Source organism: Chiloscyllium punctatum, chromosome 4 (assembly GCF_047496795.1).
Source record: "Chiloscyllium punctatum isolate Juve2018m chromosome 4, sChiPun1.3, whole genome shotgun sequence".
Classification (NCBI taxonomy): domain Eukaryota; kingdom Metazoa; phylum Chordata; class Chondrichthyes; order Orectolobiformes; family Hemiscylliidae; genus Chiloscyllium; species Chiloscyllium punctatum.
In genome coordinates, this window is record NC_092742.1 from 69,420,958 (window position 1) to 69,436,362 (window position 15,405).

General features: G+C 42.3%; 2 protein-coding genes across 6 annotated transcripts in view; both read left to right on the top strand.

Annotated features, from left to right (window-relative positions):
- Positions 1–452: 452 nt before the first annotated feature.
- dtd2 (D-aminoacyl-tRNA deacylase 2) lies at positions 453–7,265 on the top strand. The gene is made up of 3 exons (XM_072568992.1): positions 453–631; positions 956–1,025; positions 6,917–7,265. Exons 1-3 carry the CDS (start codon positions 542–544, stop codon positions 7,240–7,242), a joined length of 486 nt encoding a protein of 161 aa, XP_072425093.1. The 5' UTR covers positions 453–541; the 3' UTR covers positions 7,243–7,265.
- Positions 7,266–12,986: 5,721 nt separating this feature from the next.
- Positions 12,987–15,405, top strand: part of heatr5a (HEAT repeat containing 5a) — a 129,127-nt gene continuing 126,708 nt past the window's right edge. For 3 of the 5 annotated variants that reach the window (XM_072568984.1, XM_072568983.1, XM_072568990.1), the window contains exon 1: positions 12,987–13,269. The gene's annotated coding sequence lies outside the window, so the exon portion shown is untranslated. The remainder of the gene's footprint in view (positions 13,270–15,405) is intronic. The other 2 variants (XM_072568985.1, XM_072568986.1) reach the window with 1 other exon arrangement.

The window sequence follows — 15,405 nt, forward strand, 5'->3', positions numbered from 1 at the left end:
TTCCTGGTTACCGTAGCTGATTATTTCTTTCGAACTGAAGGATCCGAGACCAATATAAGCACATTTATTGCCAAATTACAGAACTTAGCTCTGCATAGAATCTGGAACCTTGTGATTCAATTTCATTTTCGACTGAAGTTTTTAAATGGTTGAGGGGGGGAATGTATGAAAAGGAACTTATGATGTTCGGAGGTTGAGGGGAACCCCACAGTAAATGTTTTATTGTAGCATTCTGATATTGTGGCATTCTGAATCTTCTGTTTCGGAATTTGTACTGCTCTGTTCATGAGCTGAGGTTGAACAAATCCAGAATGAGAACCAAAGCAAGTAAAGAGACAGAATAAAACAGCAATACGGACATAATGAAGGACATTTAAAGGACACCTTTCATACTCCGTGGTTCCCGCGGTCAGAGATATGAACAAAAACCTCAACTATCTCGTGGAGGTAATCCCGCCAAGCGCCTGCACATTAACGGTCCGGGGGACCCTGACAATGTCCCGAGTTTCCGGCGGAAGTATCGGCGCTGGTATCGTCTTTGATGGCTGCTCGTGTGTTGTTGCAGCAATGTCTCTCTGCCCGGCTGCAAGTGAAGGAGGTGGAAGAAGGCGCGGCGGCTGAATGGGTTCAGGTAGTCGATGGGAGACGGGCGGCTTCCTTTCGGTTTAGTGACGCCACTGTGCGCCAGATTTGCCCGACGCCCTGTTTCTCCTGGCAACGAGCTCGGAGTTTGGCATGGAACCTGAGGAAGTGTCGGGCCTCTGGGACTGTGAAATGAATTAAAGCTTTGAATTCCTTCACATCTCACCTAATTCCCTCGCCAACATTTTTTTTCCCGTCCCTCCTCTCTTCTGCCTCCCGGAGGTTTACGCAACCTTCCACTCAACCTTCATTTTTCTCTTCATTTAGTGGAAGATATATTGTATATTTTTGCTCTGATTTCCTTGATTTACAGATTCAAAGAGGGACATTGATCTACGTCTGCTTTTTTAAAGGTGCTACTATTGACATTATTCCCAAAATGGGTAAGTATATAGCATATGGATTGTCATGTCCCACCAGCTTCAGAGTTGTATAGTAATATATATGAGCAGGTTGATTAGAAAATATCTACAGTTTCTAGTTCATGCTGTTTCTATTACTTCCAATGCTGAGTTAATCAAAATTTTAAAAGATCTATGTATAACAACTTCACCAACAATGAGCATTTATCAAGCTTCTTTTAAAGTTTCAAGGCATTTGAAGAACAAAGAACATTTACAGCCCAGGCACAGGCCCTTCAGCCCTCCAAGCCTGAGCTGTACTGTCTAAACCTGTTGGTCAATTCCTAAGCATCTGTATCCCTCTACTTCCCACCTACTCATGCATTTATCCAGACACATCTTAAATGAATCTACCATGCCTGCCTCTACCACCTTTGCAGGCAATGCATTCCAAATGCCCTCCACCCTCTGTGTGAAGTACTTGCTGCATGTATTCCCCCTTAAACTTTCCACCTCTCACCTTGAAAGTGTGACTTCTCGTTATTGAATCCTTCATCCTGGGAAAAAGCTTGTCTCTATCCACCCTGTCTATACCCTTCATTATTTTATAAACCTCAATCAGGTCCACTCTCAATCTCCTTTTTTCTAATGAAAATAAACCTAACCTACTCAACCTTTCTTCATAGCTAGCACCTTCCATACTAGGCAACATCCTTGTAAACCTGCTCTGTACCCTCTCCAAAGCACCCACATCCTTTTGGTAATGTGGCAACCAGAACTGTACACAGTATTCTAAATGTGGCCGAACCAATGTCTTTTACAATGTTAACATGACTTGCCAGCTCTTATATTCAATAGCCTGTCCAATGAAGGCAAGCATACTATATGGCTTCTTGACCACTCTATCCACCTGTGCAGCAACCTTCAGGGTGCGATGGACCTGCACTCCCAGATCTCTCTGCCCATCAACTTTTCCCAAGGCTCTTCTGTTCATTGTATAATTTGCTCTAGAATTAATCTTGCTTAAATGCATCACCTCACATTTGTCTGGATTGAAAACCACTTTTCTGCCCAACTCTCCAATCTATCTATATCTTTCCGTATTCTCTGATAGTCCTTTATGCTTTCTGCTAATCCACCAAACTTCTGTCATCTGCATACTTGCTGATCATACCAACAGTGCCCTCTTCAAGATCATTTATGTATATTACAAACAACAGTGGCCCAACACTGAACCCTGTGGAACACCACTGGTCACCTTTCTCCATTTCAAGAAACTCCCTTCAACTACTACTCTGTCTCCTGTTGCTCAACCAGTTCTTTATCCCCCTAGCTAGAACACCCTGCACACCATATGACTTCACTTTCTCCATTAGTTTACCATGGGGGACCTTATCAAATGCCATACTAAAGTCCATGTATATGACATCAAAGGCACGATCTCCCCCGCATAAAACTATGTTGCCTATCACTGATAAGCCCATTCTTTTCTAAATATAAATAGATCCTATCCCTCAGTACCTTCTCCGGCAGCTCACCTGTACTTAAGGATGCCACAAAGATATCTGTCAGGGCCCCAGTTATTTCCTCTCTCGCTTCCCTCAGCAACCTGGGATCGATCCCATCCCGCCCTTGGGATTTATCCATCTTAATAACCTCTAGCCTACCCAACACATCTTCCCTACTTATGTCAATGTGATCCAGACTAATCAAACTTCTATCCCTAATGCTGAAAAATGTGTTGCTGGAAAAGCGCAGCAGATCAGGCAGCATCCAAGGAGCAGGAGAATCGACATTTTGGGCATTTACTATAAACTGACTGACTCCCCCAGCTACCTAGATTACACCTCCTCCCACCCTGCCTCCTGTAAAAACGCCATCCCATATTCCCAATTCCTTCGCCTCCGCCGCATCTGCTTCCAGGAGGACCAGTTCCAATACTGAATAACCCAGATGGCCTCCTTCTTCAAAGACCGCAATTTCCCCTCAGACGTGGTTGACGATGCTCTCCACCGCATCTCCTCCACTTCCCGCTCCTCCGCCCTTGAACCCCGCCCCTCCAATCACCACCAGGACAGAACCCCACTGGTCCTCACCTACCACCCCACCAACCTCCAGATACATCGTATCATCCTCCGTCATTTCCGCCACGTCCAAACAGACCCCACCACCAAGGATATATTTCCCTCCCCTCCCCTATCAGCGTTCCGGAAAGACTACTCCCTCCGTGACTCCCTCGTCAGGTCCACACCCTCCACCAGCCAAACCCTCCACTCGCGGCACCTTCCCCTGCAACCGCAAGAAATGCAAAACTTGCGCCCACACCTTTCCCCCCCCCCCCCCCCCCCCCCCCCTTACTTCCCTCCAAGGCCCCAAGGAATCCTTCCATATCCATCACAAATTCACCTGCACCTCCGCACACATCATTTACTGCATCCGCTGCCTCCTCTACATTGGGGAGACAGGCCGCATATTTGCGGAACGTTTCAGAGAACACTCTGGGCCACCCGCACCAACCAACCCAACTGCCCCGTGGCTGAACACTTTAACTCCCCCTCCCACTCCGCCAAGGACATGCAGGTCCTTGGCCGCCTCCATCGCCAGACCATGGCAACAGGACGCCTGGAGGAAGAGCGCCTCATCTTCCACCTAGGAACCCTCCAATCACAAGGGATGACTGCAGATTTCTCCAGCTTCCTCATTTCCCCTCTCCCACCTTATCTCAGTGCCAACCCTCGGACTCAGCACACCGCCTTCTTGACCTGCAATCTTCTTCCCGACCTCTCCGCCCCCACCCCTTCTCTGGCCTATTACCCTCACCTTAACCTCCTTCCACCTCTCGCATTCCCAGCACCCCTCCCCCAAGTCCCTCCTCCCTACCTTTTATCTTAGCCTGCTTGGCACACCTTCCTCATCCCTGAAGAAGGGTTTATGCCCGAAATGTCCATTCTCCTGCTCCTTGGATGATGCCTGAACTGCTGCGCTTTTCCAGCAATACATCTTTCAGCTCTGATCTCCAGCATCTGCAGTCTTCACTTTCTCCTTCTATCCCTAATCTCAACATTCATCATGTTCCTCTCCTCAGTGAACACTGCTGCAAAGTAATCATTCAGAATCTCACCCATTTCTCTCTGGTTTGATACACAGCCTTCCTTCGTTATCCTTTAGTGGACCAATCCTTTCTCTAGTTAGCCACTTGCTGCTTATATAAAAATAAAATGCTCTGGGATTCTCCTTAATTTTGCTTGCTAAAGCTATTTCATGACCCCTTTTAGCCCGCTTGATTCCTCGTTTAAGACTTGACCTACTCTTCCGATATTCTTCCAGGGGCCTGTTGTGTTCTTAGTTGCCTAGACCTTATGTATGCTTCCCTTTTCCACTTTGCTAGTCGTATAATTTCTCCTGTCATCCATGGTTCACGAATCTTGCCCTTCCTATCCTTTGCCTTCAACGGGACACGCCTATCCTGCACTATCTTTGAAAGGAACAACGGTAAAATTGCCAAGGAGCCACAGTGAATATTGGAATAAATCAGTAAATTATTGGTCAAACTGACCAACTGTTTCAAAAAAAGGAGAATGATGTCAAGGTTTGTGGAAATGTGAAAACAATTGCTAATTTGGAAATCAACTGTGTCTGGAGAACTTTTGGAGAGGAAAGTAAAGTGGTGGAAGTTAGTCAGGATAAAGAGGGTTGAGGTTTTTTTCTTAAGGTGGAGAGTGATTTATGGCAGATTTGAACAGGAGGGTTCCAGTACTTATGAAAAATCTGTGAAGAATATCAGCCTCTATGGGGCCAGCAGAGAAACTTAGTGGTCAGCAGTTTAGTGTGAGAAGGACTCCTGACAGAAGGTTAGTTTACGGCCATCTTGAACTTGAGTGGGTACAACAGAAATTAGAAAAAGATATATAAAGGTATTTTCATGTATTATAAAAGAAACAATTGAAAAAATTCCAATTTAGTTAAGAAATCCCTGTAGATTTCAATTTCACTTTTTTAATATTTCTGACAGATCTCTTGTTGAAGATAATTACCTTTTTGATTTTGAAGCCTCTCCAATTTATTTTGAGTGTTACTTTGCTGTAATGAAACAAAATTTGATACCGTTACATAAGGAACTGTAAGGTCAGATGCCCCTGAGCTTGGTAAATATGTAGCTTGTAAGAAGTGCCTTTAAGGAGGAAAGCAAATTAAATTGCTGGAGAGGTGTCAGGAGGATAAGCTGATGGTTTCAGCAACTGAACGCAAAGCCATTAGTAATTAAAATGATGTGTGTGCAAGAGACAAAAATTTTAGGATCACAGACATTTTAAAGGCTTGTGGGACTGGAAGTGACTACAACGTTGGAATGGGGTTGGGGGGGGGGGGGCGGTGGTGGTGCGGGAACAAGGCTCTGGAGGGAATTGGAAACATTTTAAAATCAACATGTCACTTAATCAGAGACTAGTGTAAGTCAACAATCACGGAGGAGATAAGTTAAATAGTTCATGACATACAACAATATTCCAGTGAGAAAGCAGGGTTCTTGGAAGTGGATAAGCTAACTGTGATCGACCTGGAAAGTTAATGACAGTATTTCTTTTCTTTCAATTTGATACTATGTACCAAAGCTGAGTGATAAACCAGAGGATTGGGAAAGTTTTAAAAGTGAACAACAAAAATGACCCAAAAAAAAGAGAAAAATTGTTTGAGGGGAAACTTGCAAGTATTATCAAGATAGACAGCAAGAGTTTATTTAAAAAAATATAAAATGGACGAGAGAGGCTAGAACATAACTCTTAAGACAATGAGGCTGGGGAAACAATAGGGAACTAAGAAGTCACATTGGTGTTGAATGCGTACTTGGATTACTTTTCACAGTTGGAGGTGCTCATAACTTTGCAATATACAGAGTGAAAAGAGCTCATAGTGTTGGGGTAGTATATTTGTATGGATAGAAGATATTTGGGATGGTGGGGGGCATTTTCAGGATGGCAATCTGTAACCGCAGAATATCTTAGAGATCAGTGCTGGGACCACAATTATTTACAACATCTATTAATGACTTGGATGAGGGAAGTGAATTTTGTATTGCCAGGTTTGCACAAAAACTAGTGGAAAAGCAAATCATGAGGATCACACACTCTGCAAAGGCATATATGCAAGTCAGGTGAGTGAACAAACACCTGGCAGATGGAAAATAATGTGGGAAAATGTGAAGTCATGCATTTTAGCTGGAAGAATAAGTAAGCTGAATATTATTTAAATGGAGAAAGCTACAACACATGTTTCTATGTCCTCCTGTATAAATCAGAAAAAGCGAGCATGCATGTTCAGAGGTGAGTTAGTGTAGTGATGGGTAATTAATTCAGTATTTGACCCATGAAATGAGCTTTGTTTCTGTCAATGGGTGGCTGAATTGGAAGTGTTCAGGTTTTTTTATTCTAATATACCTCCTATTGATAAGCACAAAATAAGGTTAATGGAAAGGAATGGATCAAGTATAGACTTGGGGAAAATAGATCTACAAACAGATTGAGTCAAAATGTTTAAATTTTAAAGTTATAAGCATGCTAAGTAGTTATAATTTGAATGTAATATTTAATAGAATTCAAGTGTGAATTCAAGTTGTTCTAATCCATGTGTGCTTTGCCAAAGACAAGTCCATGGCTCATTGTCTACTAATGCTTCATTTTGGGCCACTTTTCATGGCTGTTTCTTATGGTGTTTCGGTGCCTTACATTTTCAGAAACAGGTCATAATGCAAGAACCAGGTCTTCCTCAACCTTAATGGTGTTATTCTAATCCACACTCTGGCCATCCAACCAACTGAAATAACAGTGTCTCTTCAAATTTGTTCCAATAGATTTGATAAAGTATAGGGAAGTTAAGCAGTTAGGGTTATGAATGTACTGCACATAGTAAGCTTTTGTTATTTTTTTTCCCTGCTACAGTCAATACGCTGTTGAATGTGAAGCTGTGTGAGAACAATGAAGGCAACTATGTGTCAATGCTGGATCTACCTGCTAATGTTATCATTATACCTCAGGCCACATTGGGTGGCAAACTCAAGGGGCGTAGCATGCAGTACCATTATAACATTGGAAAAGAGGAAGGAAAAGAACTTTATGAATACTTTGTTGCTGTATGTGAAAAAGAATTTGCCTCAAGTGCTAAATGTGCTGAAGCTGGAGTTGTGGTCAGGCATGGGACCTATGGGATCAGACAAGTGCTGCAAATGGATACCAATGGACCATATACTCACTTGATTGCATTTTAAAACATGATTTCACAATTCAGAAATGTGTATAAGAGTTATTATTTTTCTTTTGATGTGTGTAAAGTCTCTAGTTTTAAAATGGAATTGCAGTGAATTAGACCACTGTTACTACAAGATTGCATTTTGCTTCTCAGAGAATTACAATTTTGATTGTTCATTTCTGGGATGTGGGCATCATTGGTTCAACAGCATTTATTGTCCATCTGTAGCTGCTGCTGAGAAAGTGATCGTGATCTGCTGCAGTCTATTTGCTGTAGGTAGACCCACAATGCTTTTGGGGAGGGAGTTCTAGAATTTTGACCCAACCACACTGAAGGAACATTGATAAATTTCCAAGTCAGGATGTGATGGTTTGGAAGGGAATGTGCTCGTGATGGTGTGTCTCTGTATCTGTTGCCCTCCTCCTTTGAGATGAAAGCGGGTGTATGTTGGAAAGGTGATGTTCAAGGAGCCCTGGTTAAGTTCTGCACCTTATTAGATTAGATTAGCTACAGTACAGAAACAGACTCTTCAGCCCAACAGGTCCATACCGACCCTTCGAAGAGCAACCCACCCAGATCCATGCACCTACTCTCTACTAATGCACTTATCACTATGGGCAATTTAGCATGGCCAATTCACCTGGCCCGCACATTTTTGGACTGTGGGAGGAGACCAGAGCACCCGGAGGGAACTCTCGCAGACACAGGGAGAACGTGCAAACTCCACACAGACAGTCACCAGAGGCTGGAATCGAATGCAGGTCCCTGGTGCTGTGAGTCAGCAGTGCTAACCACTGAGCCACCGTGTAATGCACACTGCTACGGTGTGTCAGTGGTGGAGGGACAGGCTGTCTGTGGATGTGGTCCCAGTCAAGTGTGCTGTTTTTTCCTTAATCGGGTCAAGCATCTTGTAACTGAAACCCTCTGCTGTTATTTGAACTCTGCTTCATCTTGAATTACATTTTATTTAGCAGTTCTGGATAAAATGTTTGAATAACGTCGGAAGCTGAGGGGTGACCTTTGCAAGGTTTATAAAATCATGAGGGGCAAGGATAGCATAAATAGACAAGGTATTTTCCCTGGGTTGGGGGAATCCAGAACTGGAGGGCATAAGTTTAAGGCGAGAGGGGAAAGATTTAAAAGGGACCTCAGGTGCAACTTTTTCCAGAGAGTGTGGTGCGTGTATGGAATGAGCTGGCCGAGGAACTGGCGCAGGCAGGTACAATTATAACATTTAAAAGTCATTGGATGAGTATGTGAATAGGAAGAATTTAGAAGGATATGGGCCGAGTGCTAACAAGTGGGACTAGATTAATTTCGGATATCTGATCGGCATGGATGATTGGACTGAAGAGTCTGTTTCCTTGCTTTACCTCTCAATGACTGTAATTACCTCAATTAAAATGCTTTAACTGCAGCTATTAGAAAAGTAACTGATTAGATCTATCATACTTCAATATCGTAAGTGGAATGCTTCACACTTCGTCCCAACCAAGCTGTCAAAAACATTACCAATGAGCAAATTTTGTTGAGGCCTTTTTCCTGAACAAAGGCGTCCTGCCTGACATGACAAAGGGTGGCCAGGATAATGTGTCCATTCTGTTCAAGGAAGGAATTCTAATAAAAGGGACCATGATGTGGGTTAGAATGACTTGGAGTACTTGAATGTTTAAGGCTGCAGCAGCCATGAGAGTGGGGTGACAATCAGGGAACGATGGATCTCAAGTCTCTGTCTTCCTACAGATTCTGCTGTGGGGATTTAAGGGGCTGCACTGAGGGGAATGCCTCCAAGGAGAAGAATACTCTCCCCAACCAAGCAATCTTGGATGAAAGTGTCAAAGGAAGTCAAATATGTGGTTCCTTCTACCTCAAAACAGTGCAGTGATGATCCAGAATGTCTGGGACACATGACAGATGAGTGGCTGGCTATGTCTGGAATCCTTAGATGTAACTGTTGCTTTTGTAACAAAATGGTAGGTTGAACCCCTCTATTAGTTAAACGAAACATGCAGAAAAGCTCACCTTGCCACATAATCTGCTACAATGTGAGTGACTGAGAACTCCTGAATTCCACTATTTAAAGAAAAAATATCAATTTATTTTTCTAATAGTGAACATTAAACAAAAAAAAAGAAAATCCAAGTCCCCCTTTCTCTCAACAATTTACTATCTAAATCCATCTCTATAAAAATGCTGTTCCAATAAGACACTTATTAAAATTACATGAACTTAATTGCAAAAGCACACAGTCTCTTTTCTTCTGTGTCTTCACTCTTCTGCTGATCTCCTTGTGTCGTTGTATTTCTTGTTACTGTGAGTATGTTTCACATGTAATAGAGAGTGTTTTCTAATTTCTTTGAGAGCAAGATGTTAGATTGGCAGTTAGTTGTCCAGCAATTTCTTTCTCTCTGGCAATTGCTCTCTGACCAATTTTTAAAATGTCCTTGTTCTTATACCCAACATTGGATCTTGTCATGGGTTTGATGTTGGAAGAATGATTGGGTTTTAGTGTTGTGGGGCATAAATTTAAACTGGTTAAATTCGAATTGTTATCAAAACAGCAACCAAAAGTCAGATATCCATTTCACAGCCAAATGTTCCCTATTTTCAATTTTCCTGTACACTGAGACTGTCATCCAGTCATATACACAGGTGCTTGTAATCTCTCCTCACATCAGAACAGCATTTTCTTTCTCTCCCCCTCTCTCTCTCTCTCCCCCTCTCTCTCTCTCTCCCCCTCTCTCTCTCTCTCTCTCTCTCTCTCTCTCTCTCTCTCTCTCCCCCTCTCTCTCTCTCTCTCTCTCTCTCTCTCTCTCTCTCTCTCTCTCCCCCTCTCTCTCCCTCTAAGGTACAATATATGCCTTCACCTTCATAACACTTTTCCCTCTCACTCAGGCAGGCTCCCAAAGTTCTTCACTTGCTTCAATGACCTTGTCGGGTTACTCAAGTCAACAAACGTGCCCTGGCAATTAATTGAACGTCAACAATATTTAATTATTTTAAATATCTTAATTGATTTCTCAACAGATTCAAGGTGGTTCCCTTTACCTTAGAATCTGCTCTTGAAACATGGAAGACGACAGAATGATGTCAGGATCCCAATGTAACATTACTTTCTGGGCACCTCACTCCTCTGCCTCTCTCTGCCTGGCAGTTCACTCAACATATTTCTTTTGCTTGATAACAATGATGGTAGCAGATTTTAAACATCATGACACAGACTGTGTACAGTTAAATTTGCAATAACTATTTTACTAGATTAAATTAAACCCTGGTCAATGATAATGAGGCAATATTGGAGATTTCACATAGAGACTTACATATTCATTTTGAGATAAGTATTTAAAGCAGAAAAGGATGACCACAAATGTCTTTGTTAACCTGAAAATCCCTCCAAAAAATCTTTGGACCGCTGCAGTGACTACAAAAGAGAACTAGTGTTGGTAGTTGCCATTTGAAGGTTTACTTCCCTGCCCAACTCTCAACCACAGCTGGATTTCTTGCCCACAGTTATAACTTATTAGGCAGTAAAACATCCAATTATAAGTGGAAAGAAGTGGGGTAAACTTACACAGCATGATAATAGGCAGCAAATCAGGATACATTTTTGACTGGTGTTTATCTCTTAAAGACAATAGGAAACAACTTCTTTAGGAAAGATGTGACATCAATAGGGGGAGATTTACAAGAATGGTACCAGAATGAGGAACTTGTAGCAATATATTGGAGCAATTGGGATTGTTTTGCTTGGAAAGAGAATATTGAGACAAAGTTTGATAGTTATTCAAAATCTTGAAGTGCCTGGATCATGCAAATAGGGAGAATCTGTTCCCAATACATTGAGGGGGGACAAACTTAATGTGTCAAAGAAGCAACAGCAGCTTGAGAGGTTCGAATTTGCAGTGTGCAGCCGGAGTGTGGCGGAAACATGTTCAATCAAAACATTCAAGAGGGGATTGGATCGATATCTGAAAGTGAACATTCATACTTGTGGGGGAAATGGGACACAAGCTATTGCTATGAAGAATGTTGTTCCCTTGACTTCAGCATAATGCTTGTGCAGAGTTTCTGTTGTGGGTCTCCATGCAAGTAAATTAACCAAATCTCTTGGCTGATGGGAGAAGGATGTCTCAACAAAATTGGATAAGGAATGTAACATTGCTTCTGTTCTTATGCTGCCTTTAGTCATTATTACGTCTAAACTTAAACAGTGCTTCAGTTGGATGCATAAGTTGTTGCAGTTTTAAACAAGTGGCAAGAAACTCCTCCCAGTTGATAATACTGCTTTGCTTCCAGGAAAGGTTCGGGAGTGTAGCTTTTTTTTTACCTTTTGTCATTTGAGTAAAGAAAATAGACCTGGTAGAGAAGAAGCAATTTGGCATTCAGACACTTTGTCCTGTCCATTGTGATCTTGTAGTTCTATCTGAATGATTGCAAAACTGTCTTCAAATAAATGCTATAGTTTTTACCAATGTCCTCTCACGGAATCCAGAGAATGCAGTGGGCTGAATAGCCTCCTCCTGGCTTCTGTTACAATTCTGTTATTTTGTGATCAACTATTTTTTCCAGTTAATTTTGGAAAATGTTGACTATTGTACATGACACCTGAGTTCTAATTTATTGAAAGAATGTTCAACTTGCAAAACTGGTCATTGCACTCATTGCTCATAATAGCCCAAATCGTCAGCGCAGTCCACTATATAAATATCAATGCAGACAACAGTAGAGTGAATTGACACTGAAATTAAACTCCAATTTGCAGCTGTCGTTACCATTTTGGTGGTTAAAGGTTCTCAAGGCACTTCAGTAACTATTGAGAGAAGGTAAACGATGCGGTAGAATTACAATTTATTATCACAAGTCCTCAAATATTGAAATTCAAGAGTACAGTGAAAAATGTACATAGTTGCTATTCTCCAGAGCTATCTTGGTTACACATGATTACAAAACCGGAATAAAAGAGAAAATAACAGCAGACATAAAGGAAACAAAACCAAAAGGAATGAGAAAGGTCCAGAGCTGAAAATTTAAGTTATCTCTATGCAGGCACCCTAGCAAAGCCACAGACTGGAGTTTTTGGGAGGAGCGGAGTGCTTGCAGCCAAAAGCGACCACTTCCAATCTCTGGCTGTCACCACTGCCTCCAATTCGAGGAGGTGCCCGTGTTGGACAAAGTTGAAAATCACACAACACCAGGTTATACTCCCAACAGGTTTATTTGGAAGTACTAACGTTCTATTACTACCGGTGCTGCAACATGCTTGGGCAGGGTCTACTTGCAGCCTATGAACAGTAAATTCCCTCATCGTGTCCCGGAACATGAAGAAAGGCCCTTTTAGCACATCATGTCAGCACCAGTCATCAAGCATCAAATCTAATTACGTTTTCCTACACCTAGCATTGCGTGCTATAATGTTTCAAATGGTTCCCGTCTGTACCTTAGCAAGGTGCAGATACCCACCACAAGGAGTAGAGGGGAAAATAGTCTTCAAACGCTTCTAAAACTTCTGCTGTGCCCTTGGTTGTTGGTGCTTCTAAGGGGGTTTCTCCCTCCGAATTCTAAGGAAAACAAGCGCAGCCTATTCACAACCCCAGGAGTTAGCCTGGGTTTAATGTGTCTAACTTTTACTGGCTAATTATTAAGTAAGGCGGAAGATTTGGGACTTTTTCCCCTAGAGGGTTTCAGGCGCACGTAGATTGCCCATTCCACATTTCAACTCCTTGGGCGATTCTCGCAGAATCCTCTGCGCCAGAATTTCAGACGCTCACTTCCAGCCGAACCTTCTGCATTGTCCGATCGCTCGGGGCTCGGCTGGCTGCTGGAGCCGTTCGATCGCTCGGAGCTCAATTGGCCGCTGGAGCTGTTCGATCGCTCAGAGCTCGGCTGGCCCTTAGTTACGGACGGTTGCTGTTACCAGGAGGAGGTGAGCAGTGGGGCCTGGGAGGGCGACTCCCAGGGGCCGTTTAAACTCCAGGGGCATTGGCCGCCGTTCAGCGAGAAACCTGGGGACGAAATACACTGCAGGGAGCAATCGGTCTCTGTGCAGGCAAGTGGAGAGAGCCAGAGTATGGCTGAGATTGCAGAGAGGGCCCTCACTTTTTAAAATCGTCGGGTTATTGTTGGAAAAGAGTGCTTCGCCCTCTGTCCATCTCAGTCCGTCCTTCGTTTCCTAAAGCCAAACCAATGGCTGAAATTCGACTGGACTTGCCCTGAGGGAGCGGATTGAAAGCTTACAATAGACAGGAGCCCCGGGTTAGGGTCCGGCTGGAGTCTGTCTCCCCTCCCCGGTGGAAGCTGCACAAGTGGCGGGACTGTAGAAGCTGACAGCGCCGTGCATCAACTAGTGCAAACCTACTCTCTGCGGCGCTAGTGCCCAAGTGGATCCATTAGGAAACCTCGGCATATTGCTGTCTCAATTAACCACTGTGCCAGTCATTTCAGGGTTGGGCGTCAGGAAGTTTATGTCAGTGGGTAAAGGTCGATTTGAGAAAAAAACTTCGATACTTTATAGCGATTCTGTAAATATTCTGTCAATTATAGGCGCAGAGTGCAAACTACCGCATACCATTGCTAATTTGCCCAGTTTGTGGATCAGTTTATCATAATTAATGAGTTTTAACCTGAATTAGTTGACAGTTTTTGCCGAAGTTGCAAACACTAGTTTAAGATCCGTGTGAAAAGGGGGCAGAAGGGAAGTAGTTCAATGGTGAAACACAATTAGGTAGGCTAGAGTCGTACAATTCGCCAGCGAAAGAGGCTCTTCAGCCCGTCGTGTCTATGTTGGTTATCAATCACGCATCGACATTCCGACGATGCAACAGCACTTGGCCCATAGCCTTGTATGCTGTGACGCTTCAAGTAAGGATCTAAATACAACTTAAATGTTGTGATTGTTCCTGCCTCTACCAGCCATTTTAGCTCAAGATACCCATTCCTTTCAGCTGAAAAAAATCTTTCTTAGAAACCCTCTATAATTTGTCCTTTGCTGAAATTGATGTCCCCTGTTTTTTAACGTTAGGGAAGGAAAATATTTTTAGCTTATTTAAATATTTTTTGCTGTGATCCATTCTTTTTGGATATAATTGGCAATATGTTGATCAAGAATGTTTCACATAAGTGAATTGAGATGTGATCTTCAGTAGCAGGTGGTTTTACATAAACAATTTCAAGCAAGTAGTTCGGGTCAAATTTATTCCTGTAATGGTGTATTACTGCCGATGGTACACACTGTATTGAACTTGCAGCAGCCTTTTTTTGTATACAGACATTTGTGGGAATGTTATTTTCTTTTACATGGTTAGGGTGGGTGGGGAAGATGGAGAAGAGTTCTTTTCTGGCATCTGGTGTTGATGTAAGAACTGTTAACCGTTGACTTTCAAAAGAAGAATATCATGGAGGATATGAATTGGCCAATGTCACTCTAATGAGCTGAGAAACGTTTGAAAAGCAATTTGAAGCATTTTTTTTAATGCACTAAACTTCACATTTATTTGACATTGATATTTCATATTTGAAAGAGATTGTTCATTGTTATCGGTGAAACATCAGCTTTCAGTTTGTTGTCCATTTTAAAACTTGCCGCTTTCCCTAAGGATTAAAATGGTTTTATGTTGCCAAAATATTGATAAAATTGATCATCTGTTGCCTGTTGTTTGAGTGATTTTATCTTGATAAGATTTGTGGTTTGTGTTGAAGGTTTCAGTTTAACATATTGTATTTTCTTCATTCTGCTTTTAATGTGTAAGCTCATGATTTCCAAAACCTATTTCAACAGTATCAAATGAATCCCACCTTCACGTTGACATTCAATAGCAGTGCAGTTGCTGATATCCCACTTAAAAACATCCAGAAACTGAACCACACCAGCCATATAAAAGTTGTGGCTATCATTTCCTATGAACAATGAGACAAGTAACTCATGTCCTCATTCACTAAAGACACAATACAGGATTGTGATGGAGAGCCCTCTATCTGCCTGGATGATAGGCAAAACACTCAAATTTCAACAGCATCCAAGATAGTAAGTTTTGAGCATTAAATTCTTAGAAGATACAAAAATTGTTGGGGTGGTAAGGAGAACAAGAAGATATAGATGGGCTGATCAGTGGCAAATGAAATTCAATCAGATAAGTGTGAAGTAGGACCAGGCAGAACAAATAAGGTGAGGAAACACATGATAAAT

Coding starts and splice junctions, on each gene's coding strand:
- dtd2 (XM_072568992.1), top strand. CDS start 542: ATGGCTGCTCGTGTGTTGTTGCAGCAATGTCTCTCTGCCCGGCTGCAA. Junction 632..955: donor CGGCGGCTGAATGGGTTCAG/GTAGTCGATGGG, acceptor CTTGATTTACAG/ATTCAAAGAGGGACATTGAT. Junction 1,026..6,916: donor TGACATTATTCCCAAAATGG/GTAAGTATATAG, acceptor TCCCTGCTACAG/TCAATACGCTGTTGAATGTG.